At 45.0% G+C, this 21821-nt stretch overlaps 1 protein-coding gene across 1 annotated transcript in view; it reads left to right on the forward strand.

The window, feature by feature from the left end:
- The window catches only part of pop1 (POP1 homolog, ribonuclease P/MRP subunit), a 74761-nt gene that overhangs the window by 1350 nt on the left and 51590 nt on the right, over positions 1 to 21821 (forward strand). The window contains exons 2-7 of the mRNA XM_085992276.1: positions 3992 to 4103; positions 5109 to 5279; positions 8612 to 8770; positions 11479 to 11651; positions 13113 to 13361; positions 17902 to 17989. Coding sequence (XP_085848402.1) covers positions 5111 to 5279; positions 8612 to 8770; positions 11479 to 11651; positions 13113 to 13361; positions 17902 to 17989 — 838 coding nt within the window. The 5' untranslated portion in view covers positions 3992 to 4103; positions 5109 to 5110. The remainder of the gene's footprint in view (positions 1 to 3991; positions 4104 to 5108; positions 5280 to 8611; positions 8771 to 11478; positions 11652 to 13112; positions 13362 to 17901; positions 17990 to 21821) is intronic.

Raw genomic sequence — 21821 nt, forward strand, 5'->3', positions numbered from 1 at the left:
CAGCAAGACATCCTTGTTCCTGTACTCAAACCCTCTTGCTACGAAGGCCAACATACCATTTGCCTTCTTAACCGCGTCTTGGCGAGCACTTCTTCTGTGGAAGGCTTCACAGATCCTGTTGTCTGCATGTGGGTGCCCTTTGGGAAGTGGGAAGGGGCGATGCAAATCCAGGTCTGAGTGTGGTTAGGTGCATAGTTGGGAGGGAAATATGAAAGACAACTGAACTTTAAGCAGTCTTTAACAAGAAAGTGGCTAGCAAATATTCTGTTGCTCAGTGGGTAGCGCCCTCGCCTCTGAGTCAGAAGGTTGTGGGTTCACAGTCCCACTCCAGAGACTTGAGCACAAAAATCTAGGCTGACACTCCAGTGCAGTACTGAGGGAGCGCCGCACTGTCGGAGGCGCCGTCTGTCAGATGAGACGATAAGCTGAGGCCCCATCCGCGCTCTCAGTTGGACGTAAAAGATCCCACGGCACTATTTTGAAGAAGAGCAGGGGAATTATCCCTGGTGTCCTGGGCCAATATTTATCCTTCAACCAACATCACTAAAAAAAAACCAAATTATCTGGTCATTTATTTAATTGCAGTTTGTGGGACTTTGCTGTGTGAAAATTACAACAGTGACTACACTTCAAAAGTACTTAATTGCCTGTACAAATTGCTTTGGGACGACCCGAGGTTGTGAAAGGCAGTATATAAATGTGTCTTTTCAATTGCCTGTAATTTTCCAGGTTGTGCCAACTTACTGCCAACAACACAAATGTATGCACATTCTTCCTCCCTGTGGATAGAACGGTGTCTTTTTACAATCCCAACTGCAGAGATGCTGTTGTTTAAATATTTATTCATATGCGTATTGGACGCCTAAAAGATTTTTTTCTTCAAAGTCGTAGCCGATATTGTGTCTAGAAACATTTAACGTTTTGAGCCTTAAACAGATGCAAAATTTAATTGATTAAGGATGCAGGCCAGCTAAAGAAATAACTGAAGTGCTCTGGGATCTCTGCAGTGATATAATGCAGTAAAGGAGATTATTGGGTGGTGTTGTGGAGACAGGATCTTCTGGCTATAAGTGGGCCAAAATATTGCTTCCTCCTTTTCTTATGCTACCATAACATAAGAAATAGGAGCAGAAATAGGCCACTTGGCCCCTCGAGTCTGCTCCGCCATTCAATAAGATCATGGCTGATCTTGGGCTCAAAGCCACTTCCCTGCCCGCTCCCCATAACCCTTCACTCCCTTATCTTGCAAAAATTTGTCTATCTTCACTTTAAATGTATTTAATGACCCAGCCTCCACAGCTTTCTGGGGCAGAGAATTCCACAGATTTACGACCCTCTGAGAGAAGAAATTCCTCCTCATCTCAGTTCTAAAAAGGGCGACCCTTTATTCTGAGACTGTACCCCCAAGTTCTAGATTTCCCCACGAGGGGAAACATCCTCCCTGCATCTACCTTGTCGAGCCCCCTCAGTATCTTATATGTTTCAATAAGATCACCTCTCATTCTTCTAAATTCCAATGAGTATAGGCCCAACCTGCTCAACCTTTCCTCATAAGTCAAACCCCTCATCTCTGGAATTAACCGAGTGAATCTTCTTTAATGAATGGAGTTGAGCTAATTTCCCTCAGTATTGTGAGTAAGCATCCTTACTGCACTCACGTCCATTAATATCAAAAAACAAAATTTTTTAATTCTCATAATTCTTTCAGTATGTTAAAAGGCGCTATATAAATACAAGTTGTTAATATTGGCGAATAATTTCAGGACTACCAGCTGTTAAAAGCATGCCGATTACCTTACAAGGTACTTAGCAACAACTGGAGCAGAAAAGGTGGCAAAAACATCGGCACTGCATTGCTGATGAGCTTAAATGATTCCACCCCCTTTTGTACCATGCGGCCCATTCAACAAGATCATGGCTGAGCTACATCAACTAAGGGAATCAAGGGATATGGAGATGGGGTGGGAAAGTGAAGTTTAGGTCTGATTCGTGTACAAGGACACCCAAATCCCTCACCTATTTTATAAAAAAAAAAAAAAAAAAATTCTGCTTTTCCATTCTTCCTACCAAAGTGGATAATTTGACTTTGAGCAGCCTGTACTTCCCCCACATTATACTCCATCTGCCACCTCCTTACCTAATCACAACCAGTCTATAATCCCTTTGCAGCTACTTTGCATCCTCCTCGCAGTTTACTTTCCCACCTAGCTTTGTATCATCAGCAAACTTTGATATAGATTGTAAATAGCACCGATCCTTGCGGCACTCCATTAGTTACACCCTGCCATCCCGAAAATGACCTGTTTATTCCTATTCTCTGTTTTCTGTCCGTTTAACCAAGCCTCAATCAATCAATGCTAATATACTACCACCAATCCCATGAGCCCTAATTTTGTGTAACAAGCTCTTGTGTGGCATCTTATTGAATGCCTTCTGAAAATCCAAATATACTACATCCATTGGTTCCCCCTTATCTACCCTGCTAGTTACACCCTCAAAAAAAAACTCAAATAGCTTTGTCAAACACAATTTCCCTTTCATAAAACCGTGTTGACTCTGCCTAGTTGTATTGTGATTTTCCAAGGGCCCTGTTGCCATGTCCAAACAATGGGATTCCAGCATTTTCATGACGACTGATGTCAGGCTAACTGGCCTATAGTTCCCAGTTTTCCCTCCTTTCTTGAACGGCAGTGTTACATTTGCTGCCTTCCAATCCATTGGAACCATTCTAGAATCTAGGGAATTCTGGAAGATCAAAACCATTACAGAAGTTCCCAACCTCCTGAAGAAATTATTGGAGCTGTAGGAAGAAGTTTAAAAATAACTTTTGTGAAGCAACTACATATACACAAGTAACAATGCCTTGTGTGCAGGTTAAGGGAAAGGTTTAAAAAATCTTTTTACTGTATTTGCTTTGCTCACTTCTGAATTGACTAGGGAAGCTCTTTTAAAGAGTGATTTAAAAAAATGTCTTCACCTCTTGCTCAGGTGAGCGGGAGTAATCTATTCTGCTGTCCGCGTCCTAGCGTGCACCAAGTCCCGTTCACCCATCACCCCTGTGCTCGCTGACCAGTTAAGCAATGCCTCGATTTTAAAATTCTCCTCGTTTTCAAATCCGTCCCTCCCTATCTCTGTAATCTCCTCCAGCCCCACAACCCTCCGAGATATCTGCGCTCCTCTAATTCTGGCCTCTTGAGCATCCCTGATTATAATCGCTCAACCATTGGTGGCCGTGCCTTCAGCTGCCAAGGCCCCAAGCTCTGTAATTCCCTCCCTAAACCTCTCCGCCTCTCTACCTCGCTTTCCTCCTTTTAAGATGCTCCTTAAACCCTACCTCTTCAACCAAGCTTTTGGTCACCTACCCTAATTTCTCCTTACGTGGCTCGGTGTCCGATTTTATTTGATAACGCTCCTGTGAAGTGCCTTGGGACGTTTTACTATGTTAAAGGTGCTGTATAAGTACAGGTAGACTATCCTTTATCCGCACTTCTGAAAACCGAAAGTTTTTTTGTGGAGCGTAAGTCGTGCGCACGACATAGCCCGAGTGGCGCCAAACATGACCCGACGCGGCCGATGCTTTTCTGACCTGATTTGCGGGCCAGCTTAGCGTAGGAGTCAGACGCTATCCGGCTTTCCCACAACTGACGGCGGCAGTCGAGCCCCAGACCCCCGCTAAGTCAAGGAATTCAGATACGGAGCAGGGGGAGCTGTAAACAGACTGGGAGCGGCAGCACAGAGAAGCAGGAAGGGGAATGAGACCCGGAACAGTCGCAAGAGGTAGCCTGAACTTTAAAAATTTATATTAAATACAAATACTAATTACCAAATTAATTTAATGTTCAGAGTTTCCCAGTCTCATAATAAATATAATACCTTCTGAAATCCGAAGAATTCCGAAACACATCTGGTCCCAAGGTTTTCGGATAAGGGATAGTCAACCTGTACAAGCTATTGTTGTTCAGCCTGATGTGTTTACCACTTCTCTCTTCAGTATCAGCACCACATCTTGGCACTGCTATCTGCCGCATGAGTGCAAACCCACCAACTTTATAACTCACTCGCAACAACTTCCAGCACACCAAGGATTTTACATCATTGCAAAGGTCAGCGGTGAAGTCTGAAAATTACAAATTAAAAGAAAAAAGCTCAATCCATTTATCTTGTTCCCCAGTCTTCCCAACCCTGGATTGCTGAGTGTTCACCAATGTTTGCCCGAGATGACATTTTTAAATATCACATTGAAGGATGAAGTCCTCTACATAAAGTCCTTGTTTAGCTCCTATGACAACAGAATACTGCAGAGGTTTTTTTGGTGCAAGATTGATGCCTGCTGTATGAAGCAAGGGCAGAGAGCCATGTTGTTGTTCCATGCTGTTCCACCTTATTGCATAATTTTATTAAATGTTCTTTAATTGTTTTTAACTCGGCATTGTGCCTAGAAGTTTATTTTTCTTAAAGATGCTGTACCCCTCTCTTTGTTGGCCTGCAATCAGTAAATTCCATGATTTTTAAATTTATACAAATGTTTTGCAGCAGGATATTATTTTGACACTTTTCTAATTAAGCATTCGGTCAATTCTAATGTATAAGATAGCACATCCCTTTTATCTTGTGCAACAAGATTGTGTTATGTTTAATTTTTGTATAATTAACAAAAAATTACTACAGTGTATCTGTATTCATCCATGTTTCAGACTTTTTTTTCATTCTTGGGATGTGAGTGTCGTTGGCAAGGCTGGCATTTATTGCCCATCCCAGTTGCTCCGTGAAGGTGATGGTGGGCTTCCTTGCTTAAACCACGGCAGTCCTTGTGATGATAACTGAGTGGCTTGCTAGGCCACCGCTGAGGGTATTTAAGAGTTAACCACGTTAGTGTAGGGCTGGGGTCACACAGGCCGGACCGAGCAAGCCATTCAGTTGTCCGCTTCAAAAAACTGCAGCGGTTCAAGAAGGTGGCTCACCGCCGCATTCTCGAGGGCAATTAGGGATGGGCAATAAATGCAGATCTTGCCAGCGACGCCCACATCCCGTGAATGAGTAATAAAAAAGAAGTTCATTATGTATTTCTTGTGTGGAAATTTAATTAATTACATTTTTTTTTTGTAAAGCCATGTCTGGAGTCAATCGAAAAGAAAAGAAATATGCCAAGATGAGGAGAAACCAGCCCAGCAATATCACCTTTTCCTCATCTGATGCAGGGGCTGGCAGATCTGGAATGGGACGATCCGACTCACGGACTGATAATCCACGCGAAGGCTGGTTTACACGCCATCATGGAGGTACAAACTGTTTGTATAGTCTGAAGTTTTGAGCAGCCTGTGCTTGGTTTATGGGTGAAAAATAAAAGTACTGATCCAGTCACGTTGGTAAAGTATGTGTTATCTGTGGGTCCTTACGGCTTTGCTCCATCCTCCGTTGCAATCTCGTCTAGCCATACACTCTAATTCAAGCTGCCTGCTTTTGAGTCTGCAATACTGTGCACTCCTTTCTCCCTCCGTTCCACCACCAGTGGCAGAGCCTTTAGCAATCACACCCCTGCACTCTGGAATTCCAATGCTCGCCTGATAACCCTCCATAAACTTGAGCTCATCCAAACCTCTACTGCCCATGTCCTAGCTCGCACCGTGTCCCATCACCCCTGTGCTCGCTGACCTACATTGGCCTCCGTCCAGCAACACCTCGATTTTAAAATTCTCATCCTTGTTTTCAAATCCCTCCATGGCCTTGCCCCTCCCTATCTCTGTAATCTCCTCCAGCCCTACAGCACCCCCACCCCCGCCCCAAGATATCTGCGCTCCACTAATTCTGGCTTCTTGCGCATCCCTGATTTTAATGGCTCCGCCATTGTTGGCCGTGCCTTCAGCTGCCTTGGCCCTAAGCTCAGGAATTCCCTCCCTAAATCTCTCTACCTCTCCTTCCTATTTTAAGCTCCTTAAAACCTACCTCTTTGACCAAGCTTTTGGTCACCTGTCTTAATATTTCCTTACGTGGCTCGGTGTCAAATTTTGTTTGGTAATCGCTCCTGTGAAGCGCCTTGGGGACATTTTGCTATGTTAAAGACGCTGTATAAATACAAGTTGTTGTTATCTCAAACTGCTCTGACTTGCTATAAATATCCTTGCCTTCAAAAGCCACCTCCTAACCTTCCTTTTTGACCATGACTACGTTGATCCTAACTTTCCACAAATCTTGCCTGTTGCCTATTCTCCCCTCCCCTTGAGCAAGTCCCCTTGGAATATTTTTACATTAAAGATACCATATAAATGTAATTACTGCACCCGTTTTTAAAAAATAGTAAAGATTTCATTCCTGTGCCCTTCCACAGCACCGAGCCTTTTTCCAGTCAGCGTATATTTACTGCATTTTTTAACCGAAATATATGGCCTTGCACTTACTGGCATTGAATACCATCTGTCAGATTTAGCCCATTTGACAAATATCCTTCTTGACCAGTGTCCCATTTAAGCTGCGTAGCCTCGAGGCGCTCTGCTGGTCCCATGCAGCCAGTGAGCTGGCTTTTAAATAGAAAAACCGCGCATGATCAGAATTTTGAATGGCCTGTGCAGCTCGTCAAAGGGGCCACGCAGGCCAAAAAAATTAGAGGGGACACTGCATTTTGACCTTTTTTATTTTCTCATTCTCCTTTAGTTATTTCATTATTACTTTAGTCCTTATAAGCATCCGGGAAGGTGCCGAACACCTCGAGTCTCTTCGCCGGGAGCAAGCGGAAGCCAAGCGCAAGGAGCGCACGTCAACCCAAGCACCCCACCCACCCGCCCCTTCAACCACCGTCTGCCCCACCTGTGACGGAGACTGTCGGTCCCGCATTGGACTCATCAGTCACCTGAGAACTCATTTTTAATGTGGAAGCAAGTCATCCTCGGTTCCGAGGGGCTGCCTAAGGAGAAGAGAAGAGTCCTTATAAGCCACCTCTTTAATTTTAATTGGTTTCTAACCTCTTTATTTATCCATGGTAACCCAAATCTATTAGTTTTCTTTTTTAATGAATATCCTGTACATTTACCATCTCTTTTATAAAAAAAAAAAAAATATAGTGCTAAGTGCCAATTTCTCCTTCCACCTCATCTGAGCCAGCTCGCTCTTCATCTTTTGAAAATCTGCCTTAATGCAGTCAGGTGCTCTAGTTTTTGTACTGCCTTTTCTCCCCTTTCTAGTTGGATCTTTAACCTTATTATATTGTGGTCACTACTCCTAAAGTTGTCACCCACGTTTAGCTCATCTATCTGATCTATTTTAGTACTCGTCGCCAGATCTAGCTTTTGGGTTCAGGACGTGCAGCTCTGAGGGGGCCAGTTCTTGCAGGAGTTTGCAGAGCATTTGTCTGTTAGCCGCTGGTGGGACAACACCTTCCTCTTGTGGAGAAGCTGGCCCCTAATACCTTTCTTATTCCAGGCTTGAGTTCCACTCGTAATCAGTGCCGCTGGGATTTCTTTGTTGTGCCAAACTGGGTAGAGGGCTCGCGAATCTGCTGGAATCGTTAGTGAAGCTCCGGCCTCTTTCCAGATTTATAATGTGAACTTGGTCATGAGTGCTTTTCTACTTTTTTTTATCGCTTGCCAGGGCTTGTGAAGAACAGATTGGAAAGGGAAATGGATTGGGTAACTGGAGTCTTTGCTGGGATGTCCTTGTATTGTGTATGTAAAATCTTGGTCATTTGCTGAAGTTGAAGAAGTAGATATTCTTTTTGTTTGAAGTAGTGTAGTTTTTTTTTACTCGTTAATGGGATGTGGGCGTTGCTGGCAACGTCAGCATTTATTGCCCATCCCTAACTGCCCTTGAGAAGGTGGTGGTGAGCCGCCGCCTTGAGCCACTGCAGTCCGTGTGGTGAAGGTGCTCCCACAGTGCTGTTAGGTAGGGAGTTCCAGGATTTTGACCCAGCGACGATGAAGGAACGGCCGATATATTTCCAAGTCCGGATGGTGTGTGACTTGGAGGGGAACCTGGAGGTGGTGGTGTTCCCATGTGCCTGCTGCCCTTGTCCTTCTAGGTGGAAGAGGTCGCGGGTTTGGGAGGTGCTGCCGAAGAAGCCCTGGCGAGTTGTTGCTGTGCATCTTGTAGATGGTACACACTGCAGCCACGGTACGCCGGTGGTGGAGGGAGTGAATGTTTAAGGTGGTGGATGCTTTGCCCTGGATGGTGTCGAGCATCAGATAAGTTTCAGCTTGATTTTTATCATAAGGAAGTTGCAATATCTCGGGTTCAGGCTTAACAAATTTGATTCTGAGTATTGGTGGACCTTCTCTGGCATATGTTTTTTGAAATTTGAAAATCGTCCCGATGCTTTGACTTGACATTCATGTTTATTGTTTAGTTGTTGATGTGGTGTTTCTGCCTTCCTTTTAGCCAAAGGATGATAGTTCTGGAATGATACCAGAGTAGGCCATTGAACCAGATAGTATAAATTAGTTTCCAACAGGCAAACCGGGTGCGTTTATGGAGAGAATAGGGATTGAGGGATATTGTGTGTAGGCAGGTAGCTGGGATCGAGATCAATCAAAAAAAAGACACGGACTCGTTGGCCTAATGGTCCTTTTTTTTTATAAACATCTAAGAATTCAATCACTTTTGGCCTTTTTCTTTTGAAATGTAGGTGTTAATGGCGACCATGTTCAGCAGCAGCAGGTGGGATCCAGTCATCAGCCGCCCTGTTATAGTGACCGGCAGAGAGGCTCACATAGAGGAGGATTCCGAGGAAGCTCGAGAGGAAGTTATCGTGGCCACTCTCAAGAAATTCCCAAAATCCTAACTGGCAAGTGCTCTACAGTGGACAGAATTTTACTTTATTATTACTGGAACAAAGTAATTTTTAAAACGTCCAGTTCTAAAGCTCTCGTACTAGCTGGCTGTTTTATTTAATGATGCTCTTTAACCTGGGTGTCTTGTGATGGAATTGAAGAGTGAATGACCTTCAATGGGCGACTTGCATTTCCGTCAACTAATTGACTTGACCCCTGAATTATAAATGCCAGTTTTGCTCAGCAACCTTACTTCATTGTTGGATCCTCAAATTATTCAGCAGTACCCTCCATTCCGTCATTTTTCTCCGTGTAATGGCTGAATCACTACATACAGGAAACTCTCGATTTACCGGCACCTAAATAACCGGAAATCTCTGTTAACCGGCAAAATTCAGGAGTAGGTTCAGGTAAGTTTTACTTCATGTTAGTGGCAGTTCCTGGAACTGTGGCTGTGTAACCGGGGTTCCTGCACCTGTTGCTAAGCAACAGGGACGCCTGGATCTTGTGGCCAGGGTTCCTGCACCTGTTGCTGAGCAATAGGGACGCCTGGATCTTGTGGCCGGGGTTCCTGCACCTGTTGCTAAGCAACAGGGAAGCCTGGATTTGTTGCTGTGTACGGAGCTCTCGTACCTTTTACTATACCTCTCTGTAATCCGGACTTTTTGATAAACCGGCACCACGCCGGTCCCGTCGGTGCCGGATAAAAAAGAGTTTCCTGTATTGGTCTCCTTCATGTCCTTCCATTAGGGTAATGACAATATTGGGGTTAAAATTCTGAGCTGATGCGCTGTTGCTTGGTGCATACCTGGAGCGCATAATGCCAAATTTCATAGAATAGAACAGTACAGCACAGAAGGAGGCCATTCAGCCCATCGAGTCTGAGCCGGCTCTTTTCGAAGAGCAATCCAGTTAGTCCCACTCCCCAGCTCTTTCCCCATATCCCTGCAATTTTTCTCCTTCCACTATTTATCCAATTCCCTTTTGAAAGCTACTATTGACTCCGTATCCACCGCCCTATCAGGCAGCGCATTCCAAATCCTAACAACTCGTTGCATAAAAAAAGTTTTTCCACATATCGCCTCTGGTTCTTTTGCCAATCACCTTAAATCGGCACCCTCTGGTTATCGACCCTTCAGCCATTCGTCAGAAAGGTCATCGACCTGAAATGTTATCTCTCTCTCTCTCCCCCCCTCTCTCTCGATGCTGCCTGACCTGCTGAGTATTTCCAGCATTGTCTGTTTTTATTTCAGATTTCCAGCATCCGCAGTATTTTGCTTTTGTAGTCGTGCAGTTTTTGTGTCTACGGTCTTTCAAAAGGCGTTTAATAAAGTGTCATATAATAAACTTATTGGCAAAATTGAAGCCCATGGGATTAAAGGGTCAGTGGCAGCGTGGATACGAAATTGGCTAACGGACAGAAAGCCGAGAGTATTGGTGAACGGTTGTTTTTCAGACTGGTGGGAAGTGTGCAGTGGTGTTCCCCAGAGGTCGGTATTAGGACCAGTGCTCTTTTTGATGTATATTAATTACCTGGACTAGGGTATAAAGGGCATAAATTCAAAGTTTGCAGATGACACAAAACTCGGAAATGTAGTAAACAACGAGGAGGATGGTGGCTGCTTCAGAACGTGGACAGACTGGTGAAATGGGCAGAGACATGGCAGATGAAATTTAATGCAGAGAAGTGTGAAGTAACTTTTGGTCCAAAGAATGAGGAAAGGCAATATAAACTAAATGGTATAATCTTAAAGGAGGTGCAGGAACAGAGAGACCTGGGGGTTCATGTACACAAATCTTTGAAGGTGGCAGGACAAGTTGAGAAGGCCGTTAAAAAGGCATATGGGATCCTTGGCTTTATTAATAGAGTCCAAAAACAAGGAAGTTGTGCTGAACCTTTATAAAACACTGGTTAGGCCCCAACTGGAGTATTGTGCCCAATTCTGGGCACCACACTTTAGGAGGGTGTCGAGGCCTTCGAGAGGGTGCACAAGAGATTGACCAGAATGGTACCAGGGATGAGGGACTTCAGTTATGTGGAGAGACTGGAAATGCTGGGATTGTTCTTCTTAGAACAAAGAAGGTTAAGAGAAGATTTGATAGTGGTGCTCAAAATCATGAAGCTTTTGATAGCGTAAATAAGGAGAAACTGTTTCCAGTGGCAGAAGGGTTGCTAACCAGAGGAGACAGATTTAAGATGATTGGCAAAACAACCAGAGGTGACATGAGGGGGAGAAAAATTACGCAGCGAGTTGTGATCTGGAATGCGCTGCCTGAACGGGCGGTGGAACCAGATTTAATGCTAACTTTCAAAAGCGAATTGGATAAATGCTTGAAAGGGATAAATTTGCAGCCTATGGGGAAAGAGCAGGGAAGTGGGACTGATTAGATAGCTCTTTTAAAGAATGGCTTCCTGTGGTGTATCATTCTATGATTCCGCGAAAGCAAGTTTTGGAATTAGCCTCCGCGGGCTAGGAAAATTTACCAGCAGTGGAAGTGTGTATGAAGTCTTTAATAGCAAATAACTTGGCAAAATTTATTGTCCAAGGTTTGCAAAATATTGAAGTGACGTGGCTCGTGAAGTTGCCAGTTTCGGGAGAAGGTGTAAAAGGGAGGAAATTGGAGAGGAAACCTGAAGAGGACAGAAGTCGGAAAAAGGGAAACTTTTGTCGTCTTAAGAAATGGATTTACGATTTTAACATTTATATTTTTCATATTGCAGCAACAAATTTTGCTCAAGCCCGTGCTGCTGAAATCAGTGCCATGTTAAAAGCAGTGACGCACAAATCTAGTTCTCAGTTTCTGCAGGCCCTACCACCACAGATGCGCAGAAGAGCTATGAGTCACAATATTAAACGTATGCCACGAAGGCTTCGAGAAATTGCAAAGAAAGAGGTAAATCTATTACAAGTGAATCAAAGTGATCAATACCTGGAAGGGTCTTTCTGGGTGGACTAATGGAGGCAAAAACTCTGAAGCCACTCAGTTCTCAGTTACTTGCTATGATTGGAGCATTATGAGTTTTAATGGAAGGAAGACCTAGTTAGGATGAATGGCCTCCCGGATCTGTAATAAAAACAGAAAATGCTGAAAATACTCAGCCGGTCGAGCAACATCTGTAGAGAGAGAAACAGAGCTAATGTTTCAGGTCGGTGACCTTTCGTCAGAACTGGAAAAAGTTAGAGAGATATAACCGGTTTTAAGCAATTGCATAAGTTGGGGAAGGGGAGGAAAGAACAAATGAGAAGGTCTGTGACAGGGTGGAAGGCAGGAGAGATTAACAGACAAACGGGATGATGGTGCAAGGCAAAAGGAATAGCAGAATTAGTTACAGCTGCTGTCTGCGGGGGGGGGGGGGGGAAATGGGGGCAGAGGTTATGATCTGAAATTGGCCTCCCTTTGGCGATTGTAAATCAAATTACAGGTTCTAGTTAACATAACCTTTACGCTGAAGGTGAATAAAGAAGCCTGGGCTCCCTTGTTGGATCAGCAGGTTTATCATTAAGTAGCACAGCTCTATTAGATTGTAGCAATTGCTAATGTAAATAGTTAATGTTCACTTGGTGCTATAGCAGCATTAAACTCTCCGCAAAGCTTCCACATGCTGATGGCATTGCTACTACATTGCATATTGTGCATGAAGTAGTTATTGGTAGATTCTCATTGCGACTTCTGTTGAGTGAATTTTGCCTTGATTGTTTCGGGGTGCGGAACACATTTTCTTTTATAAGCTGAAGCACAGCTGTTTTAAAACTACAGTGAGAATGTTGTCCTGTGCTGAAATAGATAAACTTTATTCAAGTACTGATGATACAGATAATTATGGTTTGTCATTTGTTGAGTGGTCAATGTACAAGTCAGAAGGTTGTGGGTTCAAGTCCCACTCCAAGGACTTGAGCACAGAAAGCTAGGCTGACACTCCCGTGCAGTGCTGAGGGAGTGCTGCACTGTCGGAGGTGCCGTCTTTCAGATGAGATGTTAAACCGAGGCCCCATCTGCACGCTCAGGTGGACATAAAAGATCCCACGGCCACTATTTCGAAGAAGAACAGGGGAGTTCTCCCCGGTGTCCTGGGCCAATATTTATCCCTCAGTCAACATCACTAAAATAGATTATCTGGTCATTATCACATTGCTGTTTGTGGGAGCTTGCTGTGCACCAATTGGCTGCTGCGTTTCCTATATTACAACAGTGACTGCACTTCAAAAAGTACTTCATTGGCTGTAAAGCGTTTTGGGATGTCTGATGGTCGTGAAAGGTGCTATAGAAATGCAAGTCTTTACGTGAAAGAAGAGTTTGAAAATGCTTTGTGAAAGCCCTGATTGAGCAACTTACTGACCAGGCCTTTTCTAACAGGTAGAAAAGATTGCACATCTGAAAAAAGAGCAATCAAAAAGCAAGTCTCGTAAAGCCCGTCGACGACATGGCAACTTGTTACTGGAATTTAACCGAAGGCAGCGGAAAAACATTTGGCTGGAGACTCACATATGGCATGCAAAAAGATTCCACATGGTCAAAAAGTGGGGATACTGTTTGGGCAATAAACCAACCACCAAAAGTTACAGAGCATGTTACCGTGCCATGACGAAGCATTGCCTCCTGCAGGTACCCTAAAATCTGTCTGATGTTTTTATCATTCTGTGGAGGAGAATTGCATTCTATACTAATGAGAAGTAAATTACATTTTTCAAATCCCTATAATTGAATGTTGTTTACAAATTCATCTTTGCTAAAAATGTTATGAAGCTATTTTAATATTTAATACCCCCCGCACCCCCTTCTCCTTCCTCCAAGTCACACACCGTCCTGACTTGGAAATATATCGCCGTTCCTTCATCATCACTGGGTCAAAATCCTGGAACTTGGCAGGGGGATGGGATACAGAGGGGAGCTGAAATAGGGGGTGATGTGCTGCCAATTATAGAGAAAAAAACAAGTCAGCTTGGTAGACAGGGCAAACATATAAGGGCAAGGCTGGATGGCATCTATTTTAATGCAAGGAGTCTTGCAAATAAGGTGGATGAACTGAAGGTGTTGATAAACACATGGGAGTATGATATTGTTGCTATCACGGAGACATGGTTGAGGGAGGGGCAAGACTGGCAGCTCAATATTCCGGGGTACAGAATCTTCAGGCGAGACAGAGGGGGAGGTATAAGAGGAGGGGGTGTCGCAATATTAATTAAGGAGTCAATTACTGCAGTAAGGAGGGATGATATATTAGCAGGTTCCTCTAATGAGGCCATATGGGTGGAGCTTAAAAACAAAAAGGGGGCAAGCACTTTGCTGGGAGTGTACTATAGGCCTCCAAACAGTCAGGGGGAGATAGAGGAACAGATATGTAGGCAAATCTCAGAGAAATGTGCAAATAATAGGGTAATAATAATGGGGGATTTCAACTTCCCCAATATTAACTGGGATAGTCAGAGTGTGAAAGGCTCAGAGGGTGTAGAATTCTTAAAGTGCATCCAGGAGAGCTTTTTGAGTCAGCATGTAGAAAGTCCTACAAGAGAGGGGGCGGTACTGGACCTAATTCTAGGGAATGTGGCTGGCCAAGTGGAAAAAGTGCTAGTAGGGGAGCACTTTGGTGACAGTGACCATAATATGGTAAGATTTAAGGTGGTCATGGAAAAGGACATGGATGGGCCGGAAATAAAGGTTCTAAATTGGGGGAAGGCCGATTTTCATAGGATAAGGCAGGATCTGGCCAAAATGGACTGGGATCAGCTACTTGTAGGAAAATCCGCATCGGAGCAATGGGAGGCTTTCAGAAGGGAGATTGAGATCATACAATGGCAACATGTTCCCGTAAAGGTCAAGGGTGGTTCCAAAAGCCACAGGGAACCTTGGATGTCAGGGGATATACGAGAATGGATTAGGAAAAAAAGGAGGGCTTTTGGCAGATACAAAAGGCTAAAGACTGAGGAAGCCCTAGAGGAGTACAAAAAGTGCAGGGGGATACTTAAAAAAGAAATTAGGAGATCAAGGAGGGGCCATGAAATAGCACTGGCGAGCAAAATAAAGGAAAATCCTAAGATGTTTTATAAGTATATTACGGGTAAGAGGATAACTAGGGAAAAAATAGGGCCCATTAGGGACAAAAGTGGCAATCTGTGTGTGGAGCCGGAAGATGTAGGAGGGGTTCTAAATGAATTTTTTGCATCTGTTTTCACGATGGAGCAGGACGATGTAGACATAGAAATAGGGCGGGGGGACTGTGATATGCTCGAACATATTAACATCGAGAGGGAGGAGGTATTGGCGGTTTTAGCTGGCCTAAAAATGGATAAATCCCCAGGCCCGGATGAAATGTATCCCAGGCTGCTGGGTGAGGCAAAGGAAGAGATTGCGGGGGCTCTAACACATATACTCAGGACCTCTCTGGCCACAGGGGATGTGCCAGAGGACTGGAGAACCGCTAATGTAGTACCATTATTCAAGAAGGGAAGTAGGGAAAAACCGGGGAACTACAGGCCAGTGAGCCTAACATCGGTGGTAGGAAAATTATTGGAAAAAATTCTGAGGGGCAAAATTTGTCTCCACTTGGAGAGGCAAGGATTAATCAGGGATAGTCAACATGGCTTTGTCAAGGGAAGATCATGTCTAACTAATTTGATTGAATTTTTTGAGGGGGTGACTAGGTGTGTGGATGAGGGTAACGCAGTGGATGTGGTATACATGGATTTCAGTAAGGCCTTCGATAAAGTCCCGCACAGGAGACTGGTCAAGAAGGTAAGAGCCCATGGAATCCAGGGTGCCTTGGCACATTGGATACAAAACTGGCTTAGTGGCAGAAGGCAGAGGGTGATGGTCGAAGGTTGTTTTTGTGACTGGAAGCCTGTGGCCAGTGGGGTACCACAGGGATCGGTGCTGGGTCCCTTGCTGTTTGTGGTCTACATTAATGACTTGGATATGAATGTAAAAGGTATGATCAGTAAGTTCGCGGATGATACAAAAATTGGTAGGGTGGTAAATAGCGAGGAGGGTAGCCTCAGTCTGCAGGATGATATAGATGGGTTGGTCAGATGGGCGGAACAGTGGCAAATGGAATTTAACCCGGAAAAGTGCAAGGTGATGCACTTTGGGGGGACTAACAAGGTAAGGGAATATACAATGAATGGTAAGACCCTAGGCAAGACGGAGGGTCAGAGGGATCTGGGTGTGCAAGTACACAGATCCCTGAAGGCGGCGGAACAGGTGGATAAGGTGGTAAAAAAGGCATATGGGATACTTGCCTTCATTAGCCGAGGCATTGAATATAAGAGCAAGGAGGTTATGATGGAGCTGTATAAAACACTGGTTAGGCCACAGCTGGAATACTGTGTGCAGTTCTGGTCGCCACACTACAGGAAGGATGTGATCGCGTTGGAGAGGGTGCAGAGGAGGTTCACCAGGATGTTACCAGGGCTGGAGCGCTTCAGCTATGAAGAGAGACTGAGCAGATTGGGTTTGTTTTCCTTGGAGCAGAGGAGGCTGAGGGGGGACATGATTGAGGTGTACAAAATTATGAGGGGCATAGATAGGATGGATGCTGAGGAGCTTTTTCCCTTAGTAGAGGGGTCAATAACTAGGGGGCATAGATTCAAGGTAAAGGGCGGGAGGTTTAGAGGGGATTTGAGAAAGAACTTTTTCACCCAGAGGGTGGTTGGAGTCTGGAACTCACTGCCTGAAAGGGTTGTGGAGGCAGAAACCCTCACAACATTTAAGAAGCATTTGGACGAGCACTTGAAATGCCACAGCATACAAGGCTACGGACCAAATGCTGGAATATGGGATTAGATTAGACAGGGCTTGATGGCCGGCGCGGACACGAAGGGCCTCTATCCGTGCTGTATAACTCTATGACTCTAACTCCCTCCCTAACAGCACTGTTGGGAGTACCTTCACCACACGGGCTGCTGCGGTTCAAGGCGGCGGCTCACCACCACCTTCTCAAGGGGCAACTAGGGATGGGCAATAAATGCTGGCCTTGCCAGCGATGCCTACATCCCATGAACGAATAAAAAAAATATTTTAAAAAATGTATGGGAGAGAAAGATCATTTACAAGCAAAGGGAGAATTCTGGATGAGTATTGTATAAGTGCTAGCATTGTTCAGCATCTTCACTGAACGGCTATGATAATCTGAAAGCTCGGGTCAACGTCCTGTTTCAATTTATTTCTTCCTGCTTCTCAACTGACCTAAATCTCTCAGTCACAGTGATTTTTACATAAGGTGTTTGATCGTGCAATGGCCTTGAAGGGCAATCACTTTAGATGTAGCAGTTGAGCTGCAGAAGAATAATGAAATCATTTAGAAACTGTTATAAATTTATTAGTAGCTCACTACATGGACTTGTAATGTGTCTGCTGTGGTTCAGGTGGGTAGCACCCTCCCTCCTAGTCACAAGGTTGTGGGTTTAAGTCCCACTCCAGGGACTTGAGCACAAAAATCTAGGCTGACGTCCAGTGCAGTGCCGAGGGAGCGCTGCACTGTCTGAGATGTCGTCTTTCGGATGAAATGTTAAACTAAGACCCAGTCTGCTCTTCCAGGTGGGTGTAAAAGATCCTATGGCACTATTTTGAAGAGGAGCAGGGGAGTTATCCCCGGTGTCCTGACCAATATTTATCCCTCAATCAACATAATTTATGTGGGATTATCACATTGCTGTTTGTGGGAGCTTGCTGTGTGCAAATTGGCTGCTGCGTTTCCTACATTACTGTACAACAGTGGCTACACTTCAAAAAATAAAAGTACTTCATTGGCTGTACTTCAAAGCGTTTTGGGATGTCCTGACGTCGTGAAAGATGCTATAGAAATGCAAGTCTTTTTTACGCGCAAGACGATGGTTCTCGTGTACTATGATCCAACTGTGAGAATTTCTGTCCACACAGTTTAACAAGTATATTTTGTAACTTTTCTAAATCTCCTAAAAGAGAAATTATGTTGAAGACTATAAATATTCCAGATCAGGACTATTTTGTCTTGTGTACTCTTTTGGATAAAGGATAACTATTTATCTGGACAACACAAAGATAATTGTTTGAATCAATTCAGATAGAGATATCACTGTTTATAATTATTACCAGTTTATATTCTGGGAGCTTTTGGCCATAGTTTTCATTAGTAATCTTTTCGAGGTGTTTTTGTATGCGTTTCTTTCAGGATTTGTCTTACTATTGCTGCTTGGAGCTGAAGGGTACAGAGGAGAATCTCTTGGCGGTTCTTGCACCCTTGAGTAGTAGAGACGCAGGTATTTTCATTGTTCTTCTCAAATCCAAATAAATATTTAAACATTATCCTCATTTTATTCTGTTCTTTCCTGATTCAAGCAACAATGCATCATGCTGCCAGACGTTTGACCTCAACTTTTTTGACACAGTTGCTAGGAGATATACTTCATGATGTGTGATTTAAGAAATAGGAGCAGGAGTCGGCCATACGGCCCCTCGAGCCTGCTCCACCATTCAATAAGATCAAGGCTGATCTTCGACCTCAACTCCTCTTTCTCCCCATTTCCCTTGGAGTCCAAAAATCTATCGAGCTCAGTCTTGAATATACTCAACAACTCAGCATCCACAGCCCTCTGGGGTATAGAAATCCAAAGATTCACAAAGAAATTTCTCCTCATCTCAGTCCTAAAGGGCCAACCCCTGCATGAACCAGGGTTTACTGGTATTTACTGCCTCCCCATTGGTGGCCTGATGAAGGTTAGAAACTCCGTGGGGAATCTCAGATGCGCACATTCGCCCTACTACCTATGTGACATTGTGTGTTAATTCGCCACGCAAGTGCACTTAATCCGATCCATACAGCTCCCGGGTAGTAATAGGACACAGAATTCAGTGCTACTTATACTTTTCAGTGGACTGAAAACTTTTCACCTCAATCACGGTGATACATTTACTTTTTCTTAACATTCTTTTTTGGCACAAATGAACTTCAAGCTAAATAAATGGTCTCTTTCTCCCTTGCCCCAGTGCAGAGGTTAAAGTGCCTGAGATGAGGAATTTCTTCACCCAGAGGGTGGTGAACCTGTGGAATTCTCTACCACAGAAGGCAGTTGAGGCCAATTCATTAAATTTATTCAAGAAGGAGTTAGATATATTTCTTAAGGCTAAAGGGATATGGGGGGAAAGCAGGGGCAGGGTACTGAATTTGGATGATCAGCCATGATCTCATTAAATGGTGGAACAGGCTCAAGAGGCCGAATGGCCTACTCCTGCTCCTGTCTTCTATGTTTCTATGCCACCTCCATGAGAAAAGGACTCTTGCCACTCCATTAAGAGACCTTGCTAGACATGACCATTCTCTTGCATAAAAACAGAAAATGCTGGAAATACTGAGCTTTGTAGCAGCATCAAGAGGTCCCCTCCCTCCAAGCTCATAGAGGCAATTGGCCTTGAATCATAGAATCATAGAAGTTTACAGCACAGAAGAAGGCCATTCGGTCCATCGTGTCTGTGCCAGCCAAAAAAGAGCTATCCAGACTAATTCCACTTTCCAGCTCTTGGTCCGTAGCCCTGTAGGTTACGGCACTTCAAGTGCATATCCAAATACTTTTAAAATGTGATGAGGGTTTCTGCCTCTACCACCCTTTCATGCAGTGAGTTCCAGACCCCCACCACCCTCTGGGTGAAAAAAGTTCTCCTCAACTCCCCGCTAATCCTTCTACCAATTACTTTAAATCTCTGCCCCCTGGTTATTGACCTCTCTGCTAAGGGAAATAGGTCCTTCCTATCCACTCTATCTAGGCCCCTCATAATTTTATACACCTCAACCAAGTCTCCCCTCAGCCTCCTCTGTTCCAAAGAAAACAACCCCAGCCTATCCAATCTTTCCTCATAGCTAAAATTCCCCAGCCCAGGCAACATCCTCGTAAATCTCCTCTGTACCCTCTCTAGTGCAATCACATCTTTCCTCTAATGGCCTGAAGTAAAACGTGCGACTCCCTCCAGTTGAGAGAAGTTTACTTGTATTAATTGCATTTCTTTCCCCACCACCCCCCCCCCCCCCCCACAAAATAAGAGTTTGCTGGCCATGTGGCTCTCTGTGTCTGTGTGTATCCCTTTCTCCTCCCCACCCCAGTAGTACATTCCAGTTATCCCCCCATTTTATCTAAATACTGTGCTTGGTCTTGACTCTCCATGTGGCATGCCGCAGGAGGTCAACTAGTTATAGTAATTGAGACTGTTCAACAATTACCTATTTGTGAAAATGAATAGATAATAAACTCGTAAACTTTTTTTTATCCTGTCTTTTTTTCCTCCACTATACGTAAAATCTGTTCAGTGATGTACCCTAATGATCTCTTAGATCCAACCCTGACATTGTCATTAAACCCGCTGACAAGGGTGGTGCTGTTGTTGTTTGGCGTACTGACCTCTACCTAGCGGAAGCTGAACGCCAACTCTCCGACACCTCCTCCTACCTCCACCTGGACCATGACCCCACTACCGAACATCAAACCACCGTTTCCAAGACTGTCACTGACCTCATCTCCTCTGGAGATCTTCCCCCTGCTGCCACCAACCTCATAGTTCCCCAACCCCGCACAGCCCGCTTCTACCTCCTTCCCAAGATCCACAAACAGGACTGCCCTGGTAGACCCATCGTTTCAGCCTGTTCTTGCCCTACAGAACTTATCTCTTCCTATCTTGACTCTATCTTTTCTCCCCTTGTCCAGTCTCTTCCCACCTACATCCGCGACTCTTCGGACGCCCTCCGCCACTTTAACAGTTTCCAGTTTCCTGGCCCCAACCGCTTCCTTTTCACCATGGACGTACAATCCCTCTACACCTCCATCCCCCACCCGGATGGCCTGAGGGCGCTCCGCTTCTTCCTTGAACAGAGGCCCGACCAGTCCCCATCCACCACGACCCTCCTCCACCTGGCTGAACTTGTTCTCACATTGAACAACTTCTCCTTTAACTCCACTCATTTCCTCCAAATCAAAGGTGTTGCCATGGGTACCCGCATGGGTCCTAGCTATGCCTGCCTTTTCGTGGGCTATGTGGAACAATCTTTGTTCCAGTCCTACTCGGGTCCCCTCCCTCACCTCTTTTTCCGATACATTGATGACTGTATCGGTGCCGTTTCCTGCTCTCGCCCCGAACTTGACAATTTCATTCACTTTGCCTCCAATTTCCACCCTTCCCTCACCTTCACATGGTCCATCTCGGACTCTTCCCTTCCCTTCCTCGACTTCTCCATCTCTGGGGATAGGTTATCGACCAATATTTACTACAAGCCCACTGACTCCCACAGCTACCTGGACTACACTTCCTCCCACCCCGCTTCCTGTAAGGACTCTATTCCATTCTCCCAGTTTCTCCACCTCCGCCGTATCTGCTCCGACGACGCCACCTTCCACACCAGTGCTTCAGACATGTCTTCCTTTTTCCGCAACCGAGGATTCCCCTCTACTGTGGTTGACACTGCCCTCGACCGTGTCAGTTCTATCTCCCGCACTTTTGCCCTCACCCCTGCCCCTCCCTCCCGGAACCACGATAGGGTTCCCCTTGTCCTCACCTTTCACCCCACCAGCCTCCACATTCAACGGATCATCCTCTGGCATTTCCGCTACCTCCAAAGTGATCCTACCACCAAACGTATCTTCCCCTCCCCTCCCCTTTCAGCATTCCGCAGGGACCGCTCCCTCCGAGACACCCTAGTCCACTCCTCTATCACCCCAAACAGCCCTTCCTCTTCGCCTGGCACCTTCCCGTGCAAGCGGAGGAGATGTAACACCTGCCCCTATACCTCCCCCCTTCCCACTGTCCAGGGCCCCAAACACCCCTTCCAGGTGAAACAGCGATTTACTTGTACTTCTCGCAATCTAGTATACTGTATTCGCTGCTCACGATGCGGTCTCCTCTACATTGGGGAGACCAAACGCAGATTGGGTGACCGCTTTGCGGAACACCTCCGTTCAGTCCGTAAGGGTGACCCCGAGCTTCCGGTCGCCTGTCATTTTAATTCACCGCTCCATTCCCACTCGGACCTCACCGTCCTTGGCCTCTTGTATTGTTCCACGGAAGCTCAACGTAAACTCGAGGAACAGCACCTCATCTCTCGATTAGGCA

Source organism: Somniosus microcephalus, chromosome 7, assembly GCF_052327205.1.
Source record: "Somniosus microcephalus isolate GS21.2 chromosome 7, FLI_Smic_1.0, whole genome shotgun sequence".
NCBI lineage: Eukaryota > Metazoa > Chordata > Chondrichthyes > Squaliformes > Somniosidae > Somniosus > Somniosus microcephalus.